This window comes from Eutrigla gurnardus, assembly GCF_963514095.1.
Source record: "Eutrigla gurnardus genome assembly, chromosome: 4".
Lineage (NCBI taxonomy): Eukaryota > Metazoa > Chordata > Actinopteri > Perciformes > Triglidae > Eutrigla > Eutrigla gurnardus.
This window is the reverse complement of record NC_139918.1, coordinates 17259278-17273616: the sequence shown is the minus strand read 5'-3', so window position 1 is coordinate 17273616 and position 14339 is coordinate 17259278. Positions and strand designations below refer to the sequence as shown.

Sequence of the window (14339 nt, the reverse complement as noted above, 5' to 3'; positions counted from 1 at the left end):
TAACGAAGTAAGAGATCTCATTCTATTTCCCTTCTTAACGCCCCAGCATTCAGTCATTTCATCTGTATATTTGTGTGAAGTCATCCTTCACTGCCAGCTCCTACTGACTCCCCCCTTCCTTTCAGTGGCTCTATAGATTTTTTTTCCAAGTGATAAATTGGACACGGGGAGCCATTGAGGTGTGACTCGGTGCCAAAGGTGTATAGCTTTTTGTCTTTAATAGGCCTAATTATGCTTTAGACCTTTAGAGCTGTTTGGGCGAGCTCTAATAACATGGTGTGGGATGTAACGTCACAGCCGTCATTAGAAAAGCAATGTGTTAAAACCGCAGTTGGAGTGATTGAAAGGAGCTCCCTGACTCCACAAACAAATACATAAGATAAAGGAGTCACGTTTCGGAGCGTTAAAGTTGCATCGGTGTTTGTATATTTCCCCTTTCTCCCTTTTGATTGAAGAAACGCGTGGATTCTATCCCATCCATCACCTCCACCCCTCCCCTCACTCTCCAAACACAGAAGCGGGGAACCGTTCGTTTCTTGCCCATTCTCTCCTGTGACACCGTGGTGGCCAAACTTGTGCAGCCGACTCGGGGGGCTGCGTAACCACCAGGCTGTTACTTTTTTTCCCTATAAGAAAGTCTTTTTGTTGTAGTTTTCGTCGCAGGGGGAAAGTTGAGATGAATCAATTGGGCGGACACGGCAGCGCGTAAAAGTTGTGGATGCTTACTTTTGCGCATAAAGATTTAAAGGACTATTTTATCTCTAAAAGTTGCGGTGGGGAACCAGAGCAGGTGAAATTCTTCCCTCTGCAAAAACGTCGCCCACAAGCAGGCTGGAAGACCATCCGCTCCGGAGAACGCAGCGAATCCGCAGAGCGCAGATGATCGCAACTGGTGTTTGTGGCGTCGCGCTGGTGCTGGTGCTGGTGGTCCTGATCCCGGTCGTGGTGAACACCGCCGGGACTCCCGCCCGCTACGAGATGCTCGGGTCGTGTCAAATGGTGTGCGACTCCCACGGGACCGCGACCACGGCCACGGCCAAGGCGACCAACCCGATCAAAGACAACCGCCTGGTTCAGTCGCTCCCGACGTTCATCCAAGGTCCTCAAGGAGAGCCGGGACGCGTTGGCAGGATGGGTCCGAGGGGTCCGGTTGGCGAGCCCGGGCCACCCGGACCTGCTGGTCCTCCCGGAGTCAGAGGGGCACCGGGTCCACCGGGATCACCTGGCGCAAATGGGCCCAACGGTGCCATCAGCGCTGCCACTTACAACACGATCCCAAAGATCGCGTTTTATGCGGGACTGAAGAAGCAGCACGAGGGATACGAAGTGTTGAAATTCGACGACGTAGTCACAAATCTGGGCAACCACTACGACCCCTCTTCAGGGAAATTCACCTGCTCCATACCGGGGATTTACTTCTTTGTTTACCATGTGCTGATGCGAGGCGGAGACGGAACCAGCATGTGGGCTGACCTCTGTAAAAACAACCAGGTAGGACGCTTCGTGACGTACTATGTAACAACACTTAAGTCTGTGTTTACAATTGACAGTGAGAAAGCCATCATTTCATCAATGTGTACTTTTAGCATTTTGCGCACGAGTTTTACGCACGGGTGTACCCGGAAAACGACGCGCCAAAAAGGAGCTGTTCGCGGTTCTGAATTCAAAACATACGTTTCATGTCCTTTTTTTTTTTTTTTTGCTTTCCAGGTGAGAGCCAGCGCCATCGCCCAAGACGCGGACCAGAACTACGACTACGCCAGCAACAGTGTCGTCCTGCACCTCGAGCCCGGGGACGAGATCTACATCAAGCTGGACGGCGGGAAGGCGCACGGGGGCAACAACAACAAGTACAGCACCTTCTCCGGCTTCATGCTGTACGCCGACTGAAACACAGGAAGAGCTGCCCCGCATTAATAGTTTGCTTCACTGCTCATGCTCAATTCGATGTCAGTTGGATTATTAAAGAGGCAGAGCTCACCATTCCCATACTGCTAAAAGAGTCCAGAAAGATTGTGGAGGACGTCGTGCGGAGAGAAAAAAAAGAAGAAAGAAAAAAGAACTGTACTTACTAACTACAGAATACTAATGAATGTTACAAGTGTCCAGCTTGTCAGATTGATATTTAGGGTTACAAATGAATGTCAACCATACTGTACATGCTGCTGTGGTAACACATACTGTATGAGTTTAGATTTGAAACTTCATTGTATTGACCTTCAGCACTTAATAGCTGCTAAAAAAAAAATATATTATACTCACATAATCACCACTCTGTTCAGTGTAGTTAGTCCATGTGTGCTTTATTTATTTTTCAAAAGAAATATTTGATAGTTGTTGCATTTTGAGTGAAAATGTTCAAAGCCGTAGTGATGCATGATTATACGAAAAAGAAAAGACGAAGACATTTCAACTGTCTGTAATGGGCCTTTCTGATGTTCAAATTGAAGCACTGTCACAACATTTATCGTCGCAGCTCATTTTTCTTGTCTCGGTGTGACAGCTGGTTGGGGTCAACGGGGTGATCTGGTGCTTAGTCACCATCACAAAACCGGACAGTCACGCTGACAGAAATGTTTCCTCCACGTCCATCGATCTGCTCCAGTCAAGGCGCTCAGCTAATGTGCAAAGTATCATGTAAAATGAAATCTTGCTCACTTTTTTAAATCCTCTCAGAAGATTAGTCAAAGTTGCACAGTTTTTCCACGTCACGCAGTCACTTGGGGCGATGGCGCCATTGATCATGTGGTGAAATCCCCCTGTGAGGCCACCTGTTCCCAGATGAGAGGAGAGCACGTCCTTCATCCAGTCAGCCTCCCATAGACACCCAGACACCCACTGAGGGGCAACAGGACAACTCATCTACCACAGCCGCATTGTGACGAGAGCAGAGTGGCATACTGATTACAGACGCGCTCATTATTTTGTCACTTCCAAATACAATGCAACGACACAGAAACAAAAAACAATTAGCACCATACTTGGGAGCACCATGAGAGAAAAGAAAGTATTTGTTTTAGATTGCGTTCACATTTGTGCAGGTGGGAAAAAGGCCTTTTTTTTTTGGTGACAAACGGGATTCTTAATTTGAGGCTCCTTCATATTATTTGCTTACAAAGTGAATAATATGATCATATATTTAAAAATATATTAAAATCAAGTTTTAATTAAAACTCTTTCAGCTGGATGTAACAACAGACTGTAATTATTTTCCATTTGAAAGAAACATTTTGCTAAACATTTCACAGCATTGACATTAAAAGACAAAACGATGCACGAACACCGTAAACTCATTGGTTTGGACTGTGATTATTGCAAAGATATCAAAGTATTCATTTTTGGTTGTTCCGAAAACGCCCTCCTTGGGTCTCCCCGTTTGCTTTATTTGAAGGTCAGCCAGCATTTCGGGTTGTCGATGAGGATCTTATCCACCTGATGCTGCGAGATGCCCCTCATCAGCATCTTGGGCACAATGTTCTTCAGGATGTGAGAGTAGCCGTGGCCGCCGTACTTGGTGAGGCGGTTCTTAGTGTGGATGTCGTGCGCCACCAATATCTTGTCGTCGTAGCCCTCCTTCACGAGAAACGCCAAGCTGAGCACGTACAAAGAAACGGTGAACAAACAAGGCGACTCCATCACAACACGGCTGACATACTGTAATGACCAGTCTGATTCATCTGTTGTTAAACCCGTGTTTTGTATGTACGGACCAAACATGTATCACTAATCTCTAACACACACACACGCTGCTCCTTTCACTGCAACGCTCCACATGGATTCAAACATAAAAGCGACATTTTTCACTCAATTAAACATACATTAACAAGAGGGAACGTATTGAGATACTTTTCAAATACAATTTAAGATGGATCTGACCTCAGATTTAAATGTCGTATGTGGACACATCAATGTGGCTACACTTCTGTTCACATCTGGCAGCTTCTAAGCACAACAAAACTTGAACTCCCCACACTTGAACTCTGAGCAGTGCTACTCACGTCTTCACTCTCTGGCTGTCGCTGGGCATGTCCACCTCCAGGTTGTACGGGTAATCCAGCATCTCTGTTCCAAACAGATCGTACTCCAGGTAACTGCCCAGCTCCGCAAACTCAAGCAGTTCTCCGTCATCAAATATGGTCCTGCAGGAAGAGAAGAGAAGCGTATCACAATGAAGGTGAAACACGCAGCATTCTGAAAGAGATCCGTTTATCCAATTTATCAGCAGTTTATTTATTTTTTAACTCAATATTCAATGCAATTGAAGAATAGCAATTTTGAACGAAGTTGGTAAAATAGCACGCAAATCGACGTTATGAACCAAAAACATTTGTCGGACAAGAAATGTATATTAGAAATGGAAAAAAATATTTTTTGTGCTTAAATATTTTACTCTACAATTAGTTTTGAGTTTTCAAATATTTTTAACAAAGAATGACCAGATTTGTTTTCAAAGAGCACCTCAGTTCAAACTGATGTAAATTTGATAAATGTATATTTATATATGATGGATATTTTATATCCACATACAGTCAAAAGTTATGTTTCTTGTTGAAAGAGGAGACTGATCACTGCCGTTCACAGAGAACAAGGTTTCCTTGCATCGACTGCAGCTCAGACAATGTTTCTAGTGATGGAAAGTGAAGAAACCAATGAGGGGATTTTTTTTATAGAGGATTAAAAACAATGTAAGTGTGTTGTGTTTCTTCAAAATAATATTTAAAAATCAGACTTCCATGGACATATTATTTACCATTTCCCCCTAATTTTCGCATTCACTGATAAATAGAATACAAGTTAATTATTCAATTTAAAAATGAATGAGCCGGCTGTTTATTTACCACATGTCTCTGATGTTTGGTTTGATGTAATGAATGGCATCAATCTACAATGCAGAAAACGCTAGTCTCAATTTAGCTATTAGTCTTTCTATATTTCACATTAATACATTCTAACACAATGACTGTGAAACATGACCATATTCATAGTCAATAACAACATGACTAATAATAATAATAATTATTATAATTATAATGCATTTAATTTATATAGCGCTTTTCCAAACACAAAAAAATGCTTTACAGAAAAGAAATACAAACAAACCAAAGAAAAAAATATATAAGCAAATAAGGCAAAGACAAGACGGAGCAACAGTTGAAATGAGGGAGGGGTCATGGGGCTAGTAGGCAGAGGAGAAGAGATGGGTAATATTTCACACTGTGTGACACCAAACAAGAACTGTGTTAGAGAGATATTCACGAGATGATGAATAATTCATAATATTTTTTATTATCGATAGGGAACATAAAGGCCAGGGAGGGGATGTGGGACAGGCAGTAGGGAGGACTAATAGCAACCTCGCCATGATTCTGATTGTAACTATTAAAAAGCTGATATTTACAGATGATTACAGATGAAAAATGTATGTATTCCTCTTAACTACCCGTTTCCAAGGAGCTCTCACCTGTCCAGGTGTGACATGACAGTTTTGCTGATGTCACCACCGGCCTCCTGAAGGATCCGGATGACTTCAGCTGGAGCTGCAGGATTCCTACCGGGGTGGATGATGACGGGGCAGCCGAGCTGCTTCTGAGCATGAGCCGTGGCCCTCAGCACCTTCGTCTCACTCTCCGTGATGGGCCAGCCGGTGCCGATCTCTCCGATCACGCCACAGCGGATGTCGGTGCCGTCGGCCCCGTGAAGCACCTCGCTGACGATGATGTCGGTGAGCTGACGGGGCAGGAAAAGAGAGACCCTTTAAAACTAACTCTTCTCTGCCGTTTTGGACGTGTCCCTTCAAACAGAGCACATCAAGTTTGATTGATAACATCTAAACATCCGTGAGGATCACTTGCACATTCTCAGCGCGTTACTGCTGAAGCGCTCGACTGAGCAGGCAGGAACCCGTCCTAATCAATTAAAAGACACAGAAGAAATCCTTCACTAGAAACACAGAACGTGCTGAGAGAATGGGTGATGTATCAAATCGTCGGCACAACAAATTGATGCAGGAAGCTCTTCCTGTCTTATGACTGAGACAGTCAGGGCCCGTGCCACGCATGCCAGATTTTGGCCAAACTGGCTGCTGGTACGCTCAAGACTGTGGCCTCACCTTCTCCACACTCATTCTCTTGGTGGCCTCGGTGTGGGTGCAGTCCACGTAGTACCCTGCCCCCGCGATAACGTGGACCCCGGTGTTCTTGGCCAGCTGTTTGAGGGTGGGCAGGTCCCGGTCGATGCCGGTGGTGGTGTTCTCCACTATGGTGCCGCCGCCGGCCTTCCTGTAGGCCAGCAGCTCGTCCTGCACGGCGGCGGTCTCCTGCTGCAGCAGCAGGTTCTCGTGGCAGCTGTAGGGGTTCTGTCTCAGCCAGTGCATGTGCTGCATCTGGAAGGGGTTCTCCGCCACCGCCTCGTCGCCTTTAGGAGGAGGAAAGTAGCAGCACTCGAACGTCATGGTCAGGTGCTCGTGGGTCATGGTGCGGCCCAGCTGGTCCGGATCCACCAGACCCAGGACGGTCTGGACCTTCCCACTCAACTCTGACATGACTGGTGTTCGGGGGTTTCCAACCACCTGAAAATACAAATTTTATTAAGTTATTTAAATTGACAAATAACAATGGACAATGTTGTTTGGCAACATTGTTGCAGACCAGACATGAGAGAGGGGCTGAACACGCGCTGAGCAGGCTGACGTCACGGTGACAGGGACCTTTGGACTGCAAAGAACAAGACCTGGTTTTTATTAGAACTGACAAAAAGGTCCGTCTAGGAGTTGAGTTTATTTCGTCCCTGGCTCGGTTTGGAAAACACCAGCAACGTCAACGTGCTCCTAGTCTTAAACTCATGGAGAGCAACGATATGTGTAACTGTTAACGGAACCGAAAACAGCGTTTAGTAAACAGAGCTGCTGCACGAGGGGCGGAAACTTGTTATCGATTTAAATCCTAAAATGCATCTAAACCTTTGACTGACAAACTGCTGACCTTGTTCTCACTTGTTGCTCCTTGTTTCGGTCCACGTCAACCACCAGCCGAACTCAAGATATGCTCCGTTTACAGATTAGCAGAGCTATAAAGTGCGATACGTGTGAATCATCGCGAGACATCACGAGACCATAGTTCAGTTGACAGCAGAGCTGATACAATCCAATACGAGCAACGTGATTAAATCAGTTTAATACTGAAATAAAACCCTTAAAGATGAAGATTGTAAGTAGCCTATGAAGTTGGACCCTTAACTATATAATACATATAATAATGATTCAACTGAATTCAAAATATTACAACAAATATAAATAATACGTGAATAAAAGTCCACCCTTTATTAAGCTTTTTAAAGTGGTAATTATGGCTTTTTAGTGATAGTAAATTATTCCTAATGGTCTCTATAGATGAGTTAGAAGTCATTAATCAGAAAAATTTTTTGGTTACAAGTTTGTGAAAAGTCTCAAAAAGCTTTATGACATTGTAGTAAGCCAACAGCAAGACATATCTGTAAATATTAACTAAAACTAAGTCATTATTAAAGTGTTTTTAACAAATATTCCTAAAATCTTCATTTTAAATGCTATCAAGCTGTTAATATATAGATTTAGTTTTCTTATGCACTGTGGCAGAATGCAAAAAGCACTAAGTAACACATAACTCTAACCAGCTTCCATTAAAAAAGGGCTGATATCATGGAGACCATGTGAAGATGATGCGAGGTTTGGGAGACAGACTGTGTCCCATATTTCTGTATTCCTCACTCACCAGATGGTCTCCACACCAGCATTTGTTCTGCTGTTGCAGGGAACTGCCCTGTGAACAGTCATCACAGCGCTGACCATCCCTGCAAACAGCTGAGCAAAAGACCACATACTGTGGAGCCTATGCCATCCATTTGATGACAAGATGACGGCTCAGACGTGCAGCCGTTATATCCATGTTGAAGGCTCGATAAATCGCCATAGTCTTTATTGGCTGAGATGTGGAAGATGAGGTTCAGGGCATGCAGGGACAATTTCATCCCATCTAGATGACGGTCCCTCCCCTTCTCACAGGTTTTTAGCAACGTATCCCTTGAGGTCAAGAATGCTGCTTTTGCAACACATTGGCTGCAAAGCTTTTGACCCGGTGCTCTGAAATGACTCTGATTGGGACTTCTTCAAGCTGGGTCCTCATAAAATGACATAAATCTGATTACTCTGACCACTTTGAAAGCTCTGCATGTCGGCTGTATACCCGCTCCACTAAAAGAGACTGTGCTGTTGACGTTGTGGCTCCTAAACTGTTCATACATTTACTATAAAAGAGCTTGAAACCCACCCGCCCTTTGCTTAGTCTTTGCTTAGTCTTATTTACTTATAAAAAATATCTATTTCATTTATATCCTTTGTCTGTATTTTATATCTGGCATTTGTCCTTTATTGTTAAGCATCTAAGATGTTTAATTATAAATAAATCTTAACCTTAGTGTTTATTGTGCTGTTGTCTCTCACTTATAGTTTGTAGACACAATTGAATGTAGGTATGAATCAGTAAAAACAATACAAAACTGAAGCTAAACACTTGACATAGCTCTGTACAAAGCAAGGCCTTGAGATTAGAATTGTCTTTAAATCAACTAAGCCACACTACTGACAATAAGTTGGAAGACAAAATCAATACAGTCAGCCACTGTGACGGCAACACATGGAAAAAAAGCAAGTCAACGGGGATGCAAAAATAATTTAGCAACTCAAGAACATACATCTTTTTGTTTTGTTTATGGCAAACTCGTTTTGGAATGCTGTTAATCATAAGTCCGCAGGGTTTCTCATTAGTGACAAGAGAAGATTGTCACTCCCGTTCATCTGTATGGCTGACATGTCTGAGACAGACATGACCACAGGGAGCTTCTCAAGGAGAGGGATGACTAAAAGGCACTTCTCCCATGTGAACAGACCTCCTGACACACAGCTCGGACAACTTTTCATCTTTTATTGGTTTGTTTTTCTATAAGAGCCCTAAACCCACCACTGAACTAATTTTAAACACTGCATTTCTTACTTTCTCTCTTTATATATATTTTTATATCAACAATCTCCTGCAATATAGATTTTCATCAAGTACATACTCCATCAAGGCAGACAAAGTTTGCATGTCTGGATATCACTGTGACTGAGTGTTGTGTTCTGGTGCCCTCTGCAGACAGAAATGAGGTACATGTTTTGCAGTTCGACGTGGCAGTAAAACATCCGATTTTGTGTCCCACATGACTATTATTTTATTATATATTATATCATTACATTATTACTCTTATTAATTAAAATAAAAGCAGGATTTTTCTGTCATTTTTCTTACGGTCAATTGTACTGCAAATAATGCTTATTTTAACCATGCATTCACCGGCTGATTATTTTCCTGATTCATTGATTGATTTGTTTGTAAAAAGTCAGAAAATATGGAGGAATGGTTTCACAATTACTCAGAGCCCAAAAGGACACCGTCGCAGTGATATTTGTCAAACCAATATAACAAAATTTACAATTATTATTGAAAATAAATTGAGATCATGAAAAGGAAACGCAGCAAATCCTCACATACCCTATACCACATTTTGCATGAAAAATTGCATGTATTATCACAATTGGTCAATGAATCCACTAATCACTTTAGCTGTACTTTGTAAAGCAAATTGAGCTTTCTAACATATAGTGGATTCAAAAGTACAATATCACCCTCTTAAATAAGTTGAGTAGAAGTATAAAGCTCCATGGGAAGAAAATAGTCAAGTAAAGAAAAAGTACTACACATTTGTCCTGGTATTTGGGGTGCTTTCAGACAACTTTATTTTTTTTTTCAGTTCAGTTCAGTTTATTCGATTAGCATTTCATCCCCCCCCCCCCCCCTTCTCAACAGATGGAATTTACTTAATATACACAAATACATAATACAATGAGGAGTGCTAATCGAAAAGGTGTAGGCTGAAGCTCATGCTTATTATGCCTACCCTTTTTACCAAAACGAATGAGAAAAGAAATTCAACAAGACAACTTTTAGACTACATGGTCTGAACTATACCATAAGGATTTAGATCAAACAAGCATTTACTTTCACAACAAATTTATATATTATTTTAGTACTTTGGTTTTAAACATATTTTTGAAAGAGGAAATCGAACTACACATTCTTATTTCATCATCACAGTTATTCCACAGGTTAACACCTCTGACAGAAATACATCGCTGTTTAATATTAGTTCTTATTTGAGGTTTTTTTAAAAACACCTAATCCCCTCAGTTCATACCGACTCTCTCTGATTTCAAACAGCCTCTGAGTACTATGACTAAGGTTGAGTGTTGGTTTTATATGCGTTACCCCATATCTTGACGCAGTAGGTCATATATGGAAGTAACAGAGAACAATAAAGTGTATGACTTCTGGTTAAGGATATTTCTTGTTTTATAAAATTTTGCAATGATTTTTGACATTTTAGTTATAACTGGCCCTTATATGGCAAGGCTAATTCTGGGATAGAGTTGACCATTTGGGACTCATTTTCTTCATGGAATATAGTAAAGCCCTTTCATCAGACCCGCCTCCTCACCTCTTCCCACAGCGTCTCTTGTTTTTACTTTTTTGTACTTTTGCTGCTTAATTGAGCTACTTTTGATTAAGATGGGCAAAGATCTGGAGGTGAAGTTACACTTTAATCAGGTCTCTATAAATCAGCTCCACATGTTCATATTATTATTGTATCCCGTATGTGTCCCACAAACAACTGATCATTAAAAAACTGAATTAATGGCCTTAATTCAGAACACAATGGTGAGCTCCAGTGCTATAGCAAAAAGACAACATTGTCATTGCAAATGTAGATTTTATTTTGTAAATCCAGTCTCTTCATCTGTATGACAGGACACAACTTAAACTTAAACAAAGGACAAAAGCCACATTTCAGATTTCACAAACAATTTCATTTGCATGCAGAAAGTCCAACTCCAAGGCAAAGCCACTCGTTAGTGAACTCCACGTAGCCTGGAGCTTTGCTGAGTCCACTTCCTGTACAGAGAGGAAACAGAAAAACAATGATAAGCAATCAGATGTGGGTCGTAACGAGTTACATTTACTCCTTAAAAAGTAACTTTTTGGAGCCTAAATTGTACTTCTAAATTATTTTTACTCCTGAGTAGATTTTTAGAGAAAAATCATTACCTTTACTCTTTTACAGTGGATGTAATCATCACGCTACTTTATTTATTATGTTATGCATTAATGAAATGTTACGAGGAAGGTGGTCAGCTCTTCCCCTGACTAGGACTAACTAGTCACTGGTGTAGACTGACTAAGAGAGACGGAAAAGGAGAGACCAAAATATGCACATGATTTTAAAGTTTATGTTTTGTTTAAAGTTTAAGTTTAAGGATACAGTAAAATGTCGACACCTTTTATATTTACATTTTGATACAATACACATGATCTATATATATAAACAGGGGACAAAAAGCAAAAAATATAGTTTAATATTTAATTTATTATAATATATTTATAATGAATTACTTACTGGTCTACTTACTAGTATAATATTAATTTAATATTTTGTGATCACACTTGAAAGATACGGACTGAATACTGTTTGGTGTATATGTAGCAGGTTATCTAATCAGGAGACGATGACTTGTCATCACAAACAGATGTATTGGGTGTGAAGTATTTGGGGGAGGTCAAACACAGTAGTTTTGCCTTAGTCTTACCTGTGTTTTGTTTCTTTATTTTTTTGTATAATTACTGAAGCAACTCATTATTTACAAATGTAAATATTGTTTAATTATTTACTACTTTTGTATTCTTACTCGAGTAGTTATTTTGGTGACTCTATTGTTTGGCTACTCTACTAACCACTGTTAACAAATGGTAGAGATTAAAATTGAAAAGTACGTTTTATAAAGTTAAAATATATCATAAATAATATCACTGGGTGAAAATCACCTACCTTGTATTACGTTGTGGAGGTTACAGTAGTTGGTGCCGTTATCCAAAAGGCTGAACCAGAATGCGGACACAGAGGAGCCCTGAACAGCAACCAAATAAAGCATGTTCATAACATTTCCTAATGGTGTTTACGCAACAATCCATCTATTAATGTGATGGATAGAAAGGTAGCTGTCTCACCTCTACATGGCAGCCCAGGCTCATAGCTGTGGCAATCATAGTGAAGTTAACACGCTCGATCTGGCCGACTGCAGAGGTGTGGTTGGCCTGAACAAGGGCTGCAGTCACTGGGCCAAGCTGGATCAGAACCAGAAAAAAGAGCGTTTTGAAAATCCGTACTAAGTAGACGGAATAAGACGTAGTACACTTATGTGACAGTCACCAAAATAAATCCATGTGAAACTAAATGTCTCTACTTTTTGTTTCTCACCTTGTATGAGCCCATGGCTTTCATCTGAGTCACGATGGCCATGTTAACTTGATCACACGGCACTCCAAACAACCTGAAGAGAAAAGGTATAGGTCACTGTCTATGTATTTATTTGTTTTGAGGGGAAAAATCTAACTTGATCACAAACAGAAGACGTCTTACCAGACAATCTTGCAGAAAGCGTGTGTTGTATCAGTTGGTCCTCCATTTGTGACAATGCACATTCCCAAAAAGAGAGCGCAGGCAACAACCAAACTCCTCACAGCCATGATTAAGTTTGTTTCTTGTTCCAGAGATCCAGAGTGCAGGACAGTGTGGATGCATCGGCAGTCAGGGTTTTTATAGAAGATCGCATGAAACGGAACAACTTGAAGACCATTGGCTTGTCATGTGGACCCATGGAAAAGTGATTTGCATGACACTTCACTTGAATTCCATGGCATCCTTCACACCAACAAGGTTGGACTCAACGGATCAGGCATTTTAGGATATTTGTTTGTCTTCATGAGAACTGCAACTAAGATTTATTGTTTGGTCGATAAAAATTCAGAAAATAGTAAAAGCAAAAAAACAAAACACAATTTAAAAATAAATCCTTACTTCTATCTTCCAAGTTTTGTTGATATTCAAATCTTTCTCAGCGATTAACTAATATAAAAGCATTTATTTCATTAATTTATACAGCAACTATTGACTTTTAACACATTTTGGTTTTAATGTAGGCTACTTAATGTTTTAAATGCTGCAATAATGTCTATAGAAACAATGTACTCCTATATTTGAAGAAAACAAGACATATATGCCCGACCATTATTATCCATCTACCATGGTCACTTGCCAACGAAAAAGAATAAGACCATTCATTTTTATTTCATGAGTTTTGCAACAACATTTTTTACATGCCACAACTTAGTTTCCCTAAATGCTAAATGCTTCCCTAAGTGCTAATGCTAATTTCCATCCCATATTTTGTGCAACGGAAACTGTGTTCACTGCTCCAGTAAATAGGATGAACCTTAGAAATGACAATATGACTTGAGGCAATCATGGAAACCTTTGGCTCAGCTATGAGCCAAAAAGCTAACGCTATGCTAGCGAGACGACGAAGACAACAATATTAAGTACGATTGACAAGATTGTAAATGTAATATAACAGCAAGTATAACAACAAGACTAGCTAGCTACCCTGCACTGGCGTCCCCAAATCAATATAAAGATTTTCGGTAAATGCTAGCATAATGTTATGCTAGCATGTTATATATACTTGTGTCCAGACTAGTTTGGATCAAAGATATTATTAATAATAATAATAATATATATATATATATATATATATATATATATATATATATATATATTCCCAGTCCTCTTTAGAAGGTTTTACTTGTATGTGGATAACACCTTCCCCCTGAACTCACTATTTGGCACATAAACGGAGGCACATGGTTTCATAGGACAGGAAAGCATGATTACCCTTCAAAACCATGACAGTGAGAGCCCATATCCAAAGTAATTAAGGGTGAGGTTTGCAATTCATCACAGTTTCATTGTCCTCATGATTCATTTAGTCACTGAATCAAACAATCATTGTCCTGTTTGTCAAGAGTCTGGACAGCCTAACCTGGAAGATTTTATCTAAAACAAAACAAAAAAAACATAAATACTAAGCCGAACACAAGTCTTTCATAGTCATTCAATCAATATAAAAATAAACTAGTAAATATTATCAGAACAAATAAGAAGGAGTACTATCACACATTATTGGAGCAGAACAGGAGTATCACACAAGAAACGTGGAGAGTATTAAATTGTATAATTAAAAAGAGCTCTAAAAAAGGATTACCCAGAATACTTTGTAAAAGATAAATAGATTATTATGGATAAAATTGAAGAAATAGCAAATTAATTTAATGATTTTTTTCGTTCAGGTTGGTTGCAACCTAGCAAAAGATATTCCT

The 14339-nt window shown here is 40.3% G+C and overlaps 3 protein-coding genes across 3 annotated transcripts; 1 reads left to right on the top strand and 2 right to left on the bottom strand.

Annotated features, from left to right (window-relative positions):
• The first annotated feature begins 596 nt into the window (after positions 1–596).
• Positions 597–2931, top strand: c1ql3b (complement component 1, q subcomponent-like 3b). Its single transcript, XM_084008588.1, has 2 exons — positions 597–1491; positions 1711–2931. Exons 1-2 carry the CDS (start codon positions 880–882, stop codon positions 1888–1890), a joined length of 792 nt encoding a protein of 263 aa, XP_083864714.1. The 5' UTR covers positions 597–879; the 3' UTR covers positions 1891–2931.
• Positions 2287–7093, bottom strand: pter (phosphotriesterase related). Its single transcript, XM_084008587.1, has 5 exons — positions 6981–7093; positions 6110–6568; positions 5462–5727; positions 3999–4139; positions 2287–3592 (listed from the first exon to the last, which is right to left on the bottom strand). The coding sequence occupies exons 2-5, from the start codon at positions 6539–6541 to the stop codon at positions 3382–3384; spliced, it is 1050 nt and encodes a 349-aa protein (XP_083864713.1). The 5' UTR covers positions 6542–6568; positions 6981–7093; the 3' UTR covers positions 2287–3381.
• A 3726-nt stretch (positions 7094–10819) lies between these two features.
• LOC311012841 (uncharacterized protein) lies at positions 10820–12700 on the bottom strand. Its single transcript, XM_084008591.1, has 5 exons — positions 12544–12700; positions 12382–12454; positions 12132–12248; positions 11953–12031; positions 10820–11021 (listed from the first exon to the last, which is right to left on the bottom strand). Exons 1-5 carry the CDS (start codon positions 12648–12650, stop codon positions 10936–10938), a joined length of 462 nt encoding a protein of 153 aa, XP_083864717.1. The 5' UTR covers positions 12651–12700; the 3' UTR covers positions 10820–10935.
• Positions 12701–14339: the final 1639 nt, after the last annotated feature.

Coding starts and splice junctions, on each gene's coding strand:
- c1ql3b (XM_084008588.1), top strand. CDS start 880: ATGATCGCAACTGGTGTTTGTGGCGTCGCGCTGGTGCTGGTGCTGGTG. Junction 1,492..1,710: donor ACCTCTGTAAAAACAACCAG/GTAGGACGCTTC, acceptor TTTGCTTTCCAG/GTGAGAGCCAGCGCCATCGC.
- pter (XM_084008587.1), bottom strand. CDS start 6,541: ATGTCAGAGTTGAGTGGGAAGGTCCAGACCGTCCTGGGTCTGGTGGAT. Junction 5,728..6,109: donor AGAGAATGAGTGTGGAGAAG/GTGAGGCCACAG, acceptor CTGCCCCGTCAG/CTCACCGACATCATCGTCAG. Junction 3,593..3,998: donor GACAGCCAGAGAGTGAAGAC/GTGAGTAGCACT, acceptor GTACGTGCTCAG/CTTGGCGTTTCTCGTGAAGG.
- LOC311012841 (XM_084008591.1), bottom strand. CDS start 12,650: ATGGCTGTGAGGAGTTTGGTTGTTGCCTGCGCTCTCTTTTTGGGAATG. Junction 12,249..12,381: donor AAGCCATGGGCTCATACAAG/GTGAGAAACAAA, acceptor GTTCTGATCCAG/CTTGGCCCAGTGACTGCAGC. Junction 11,022..11,952: donor CCTCCACAACGTAATACAAG/GTAGGTGATTTT, acceptor CTCTCTGTACAG/GAAGTGGACTCAGCAAAGCT.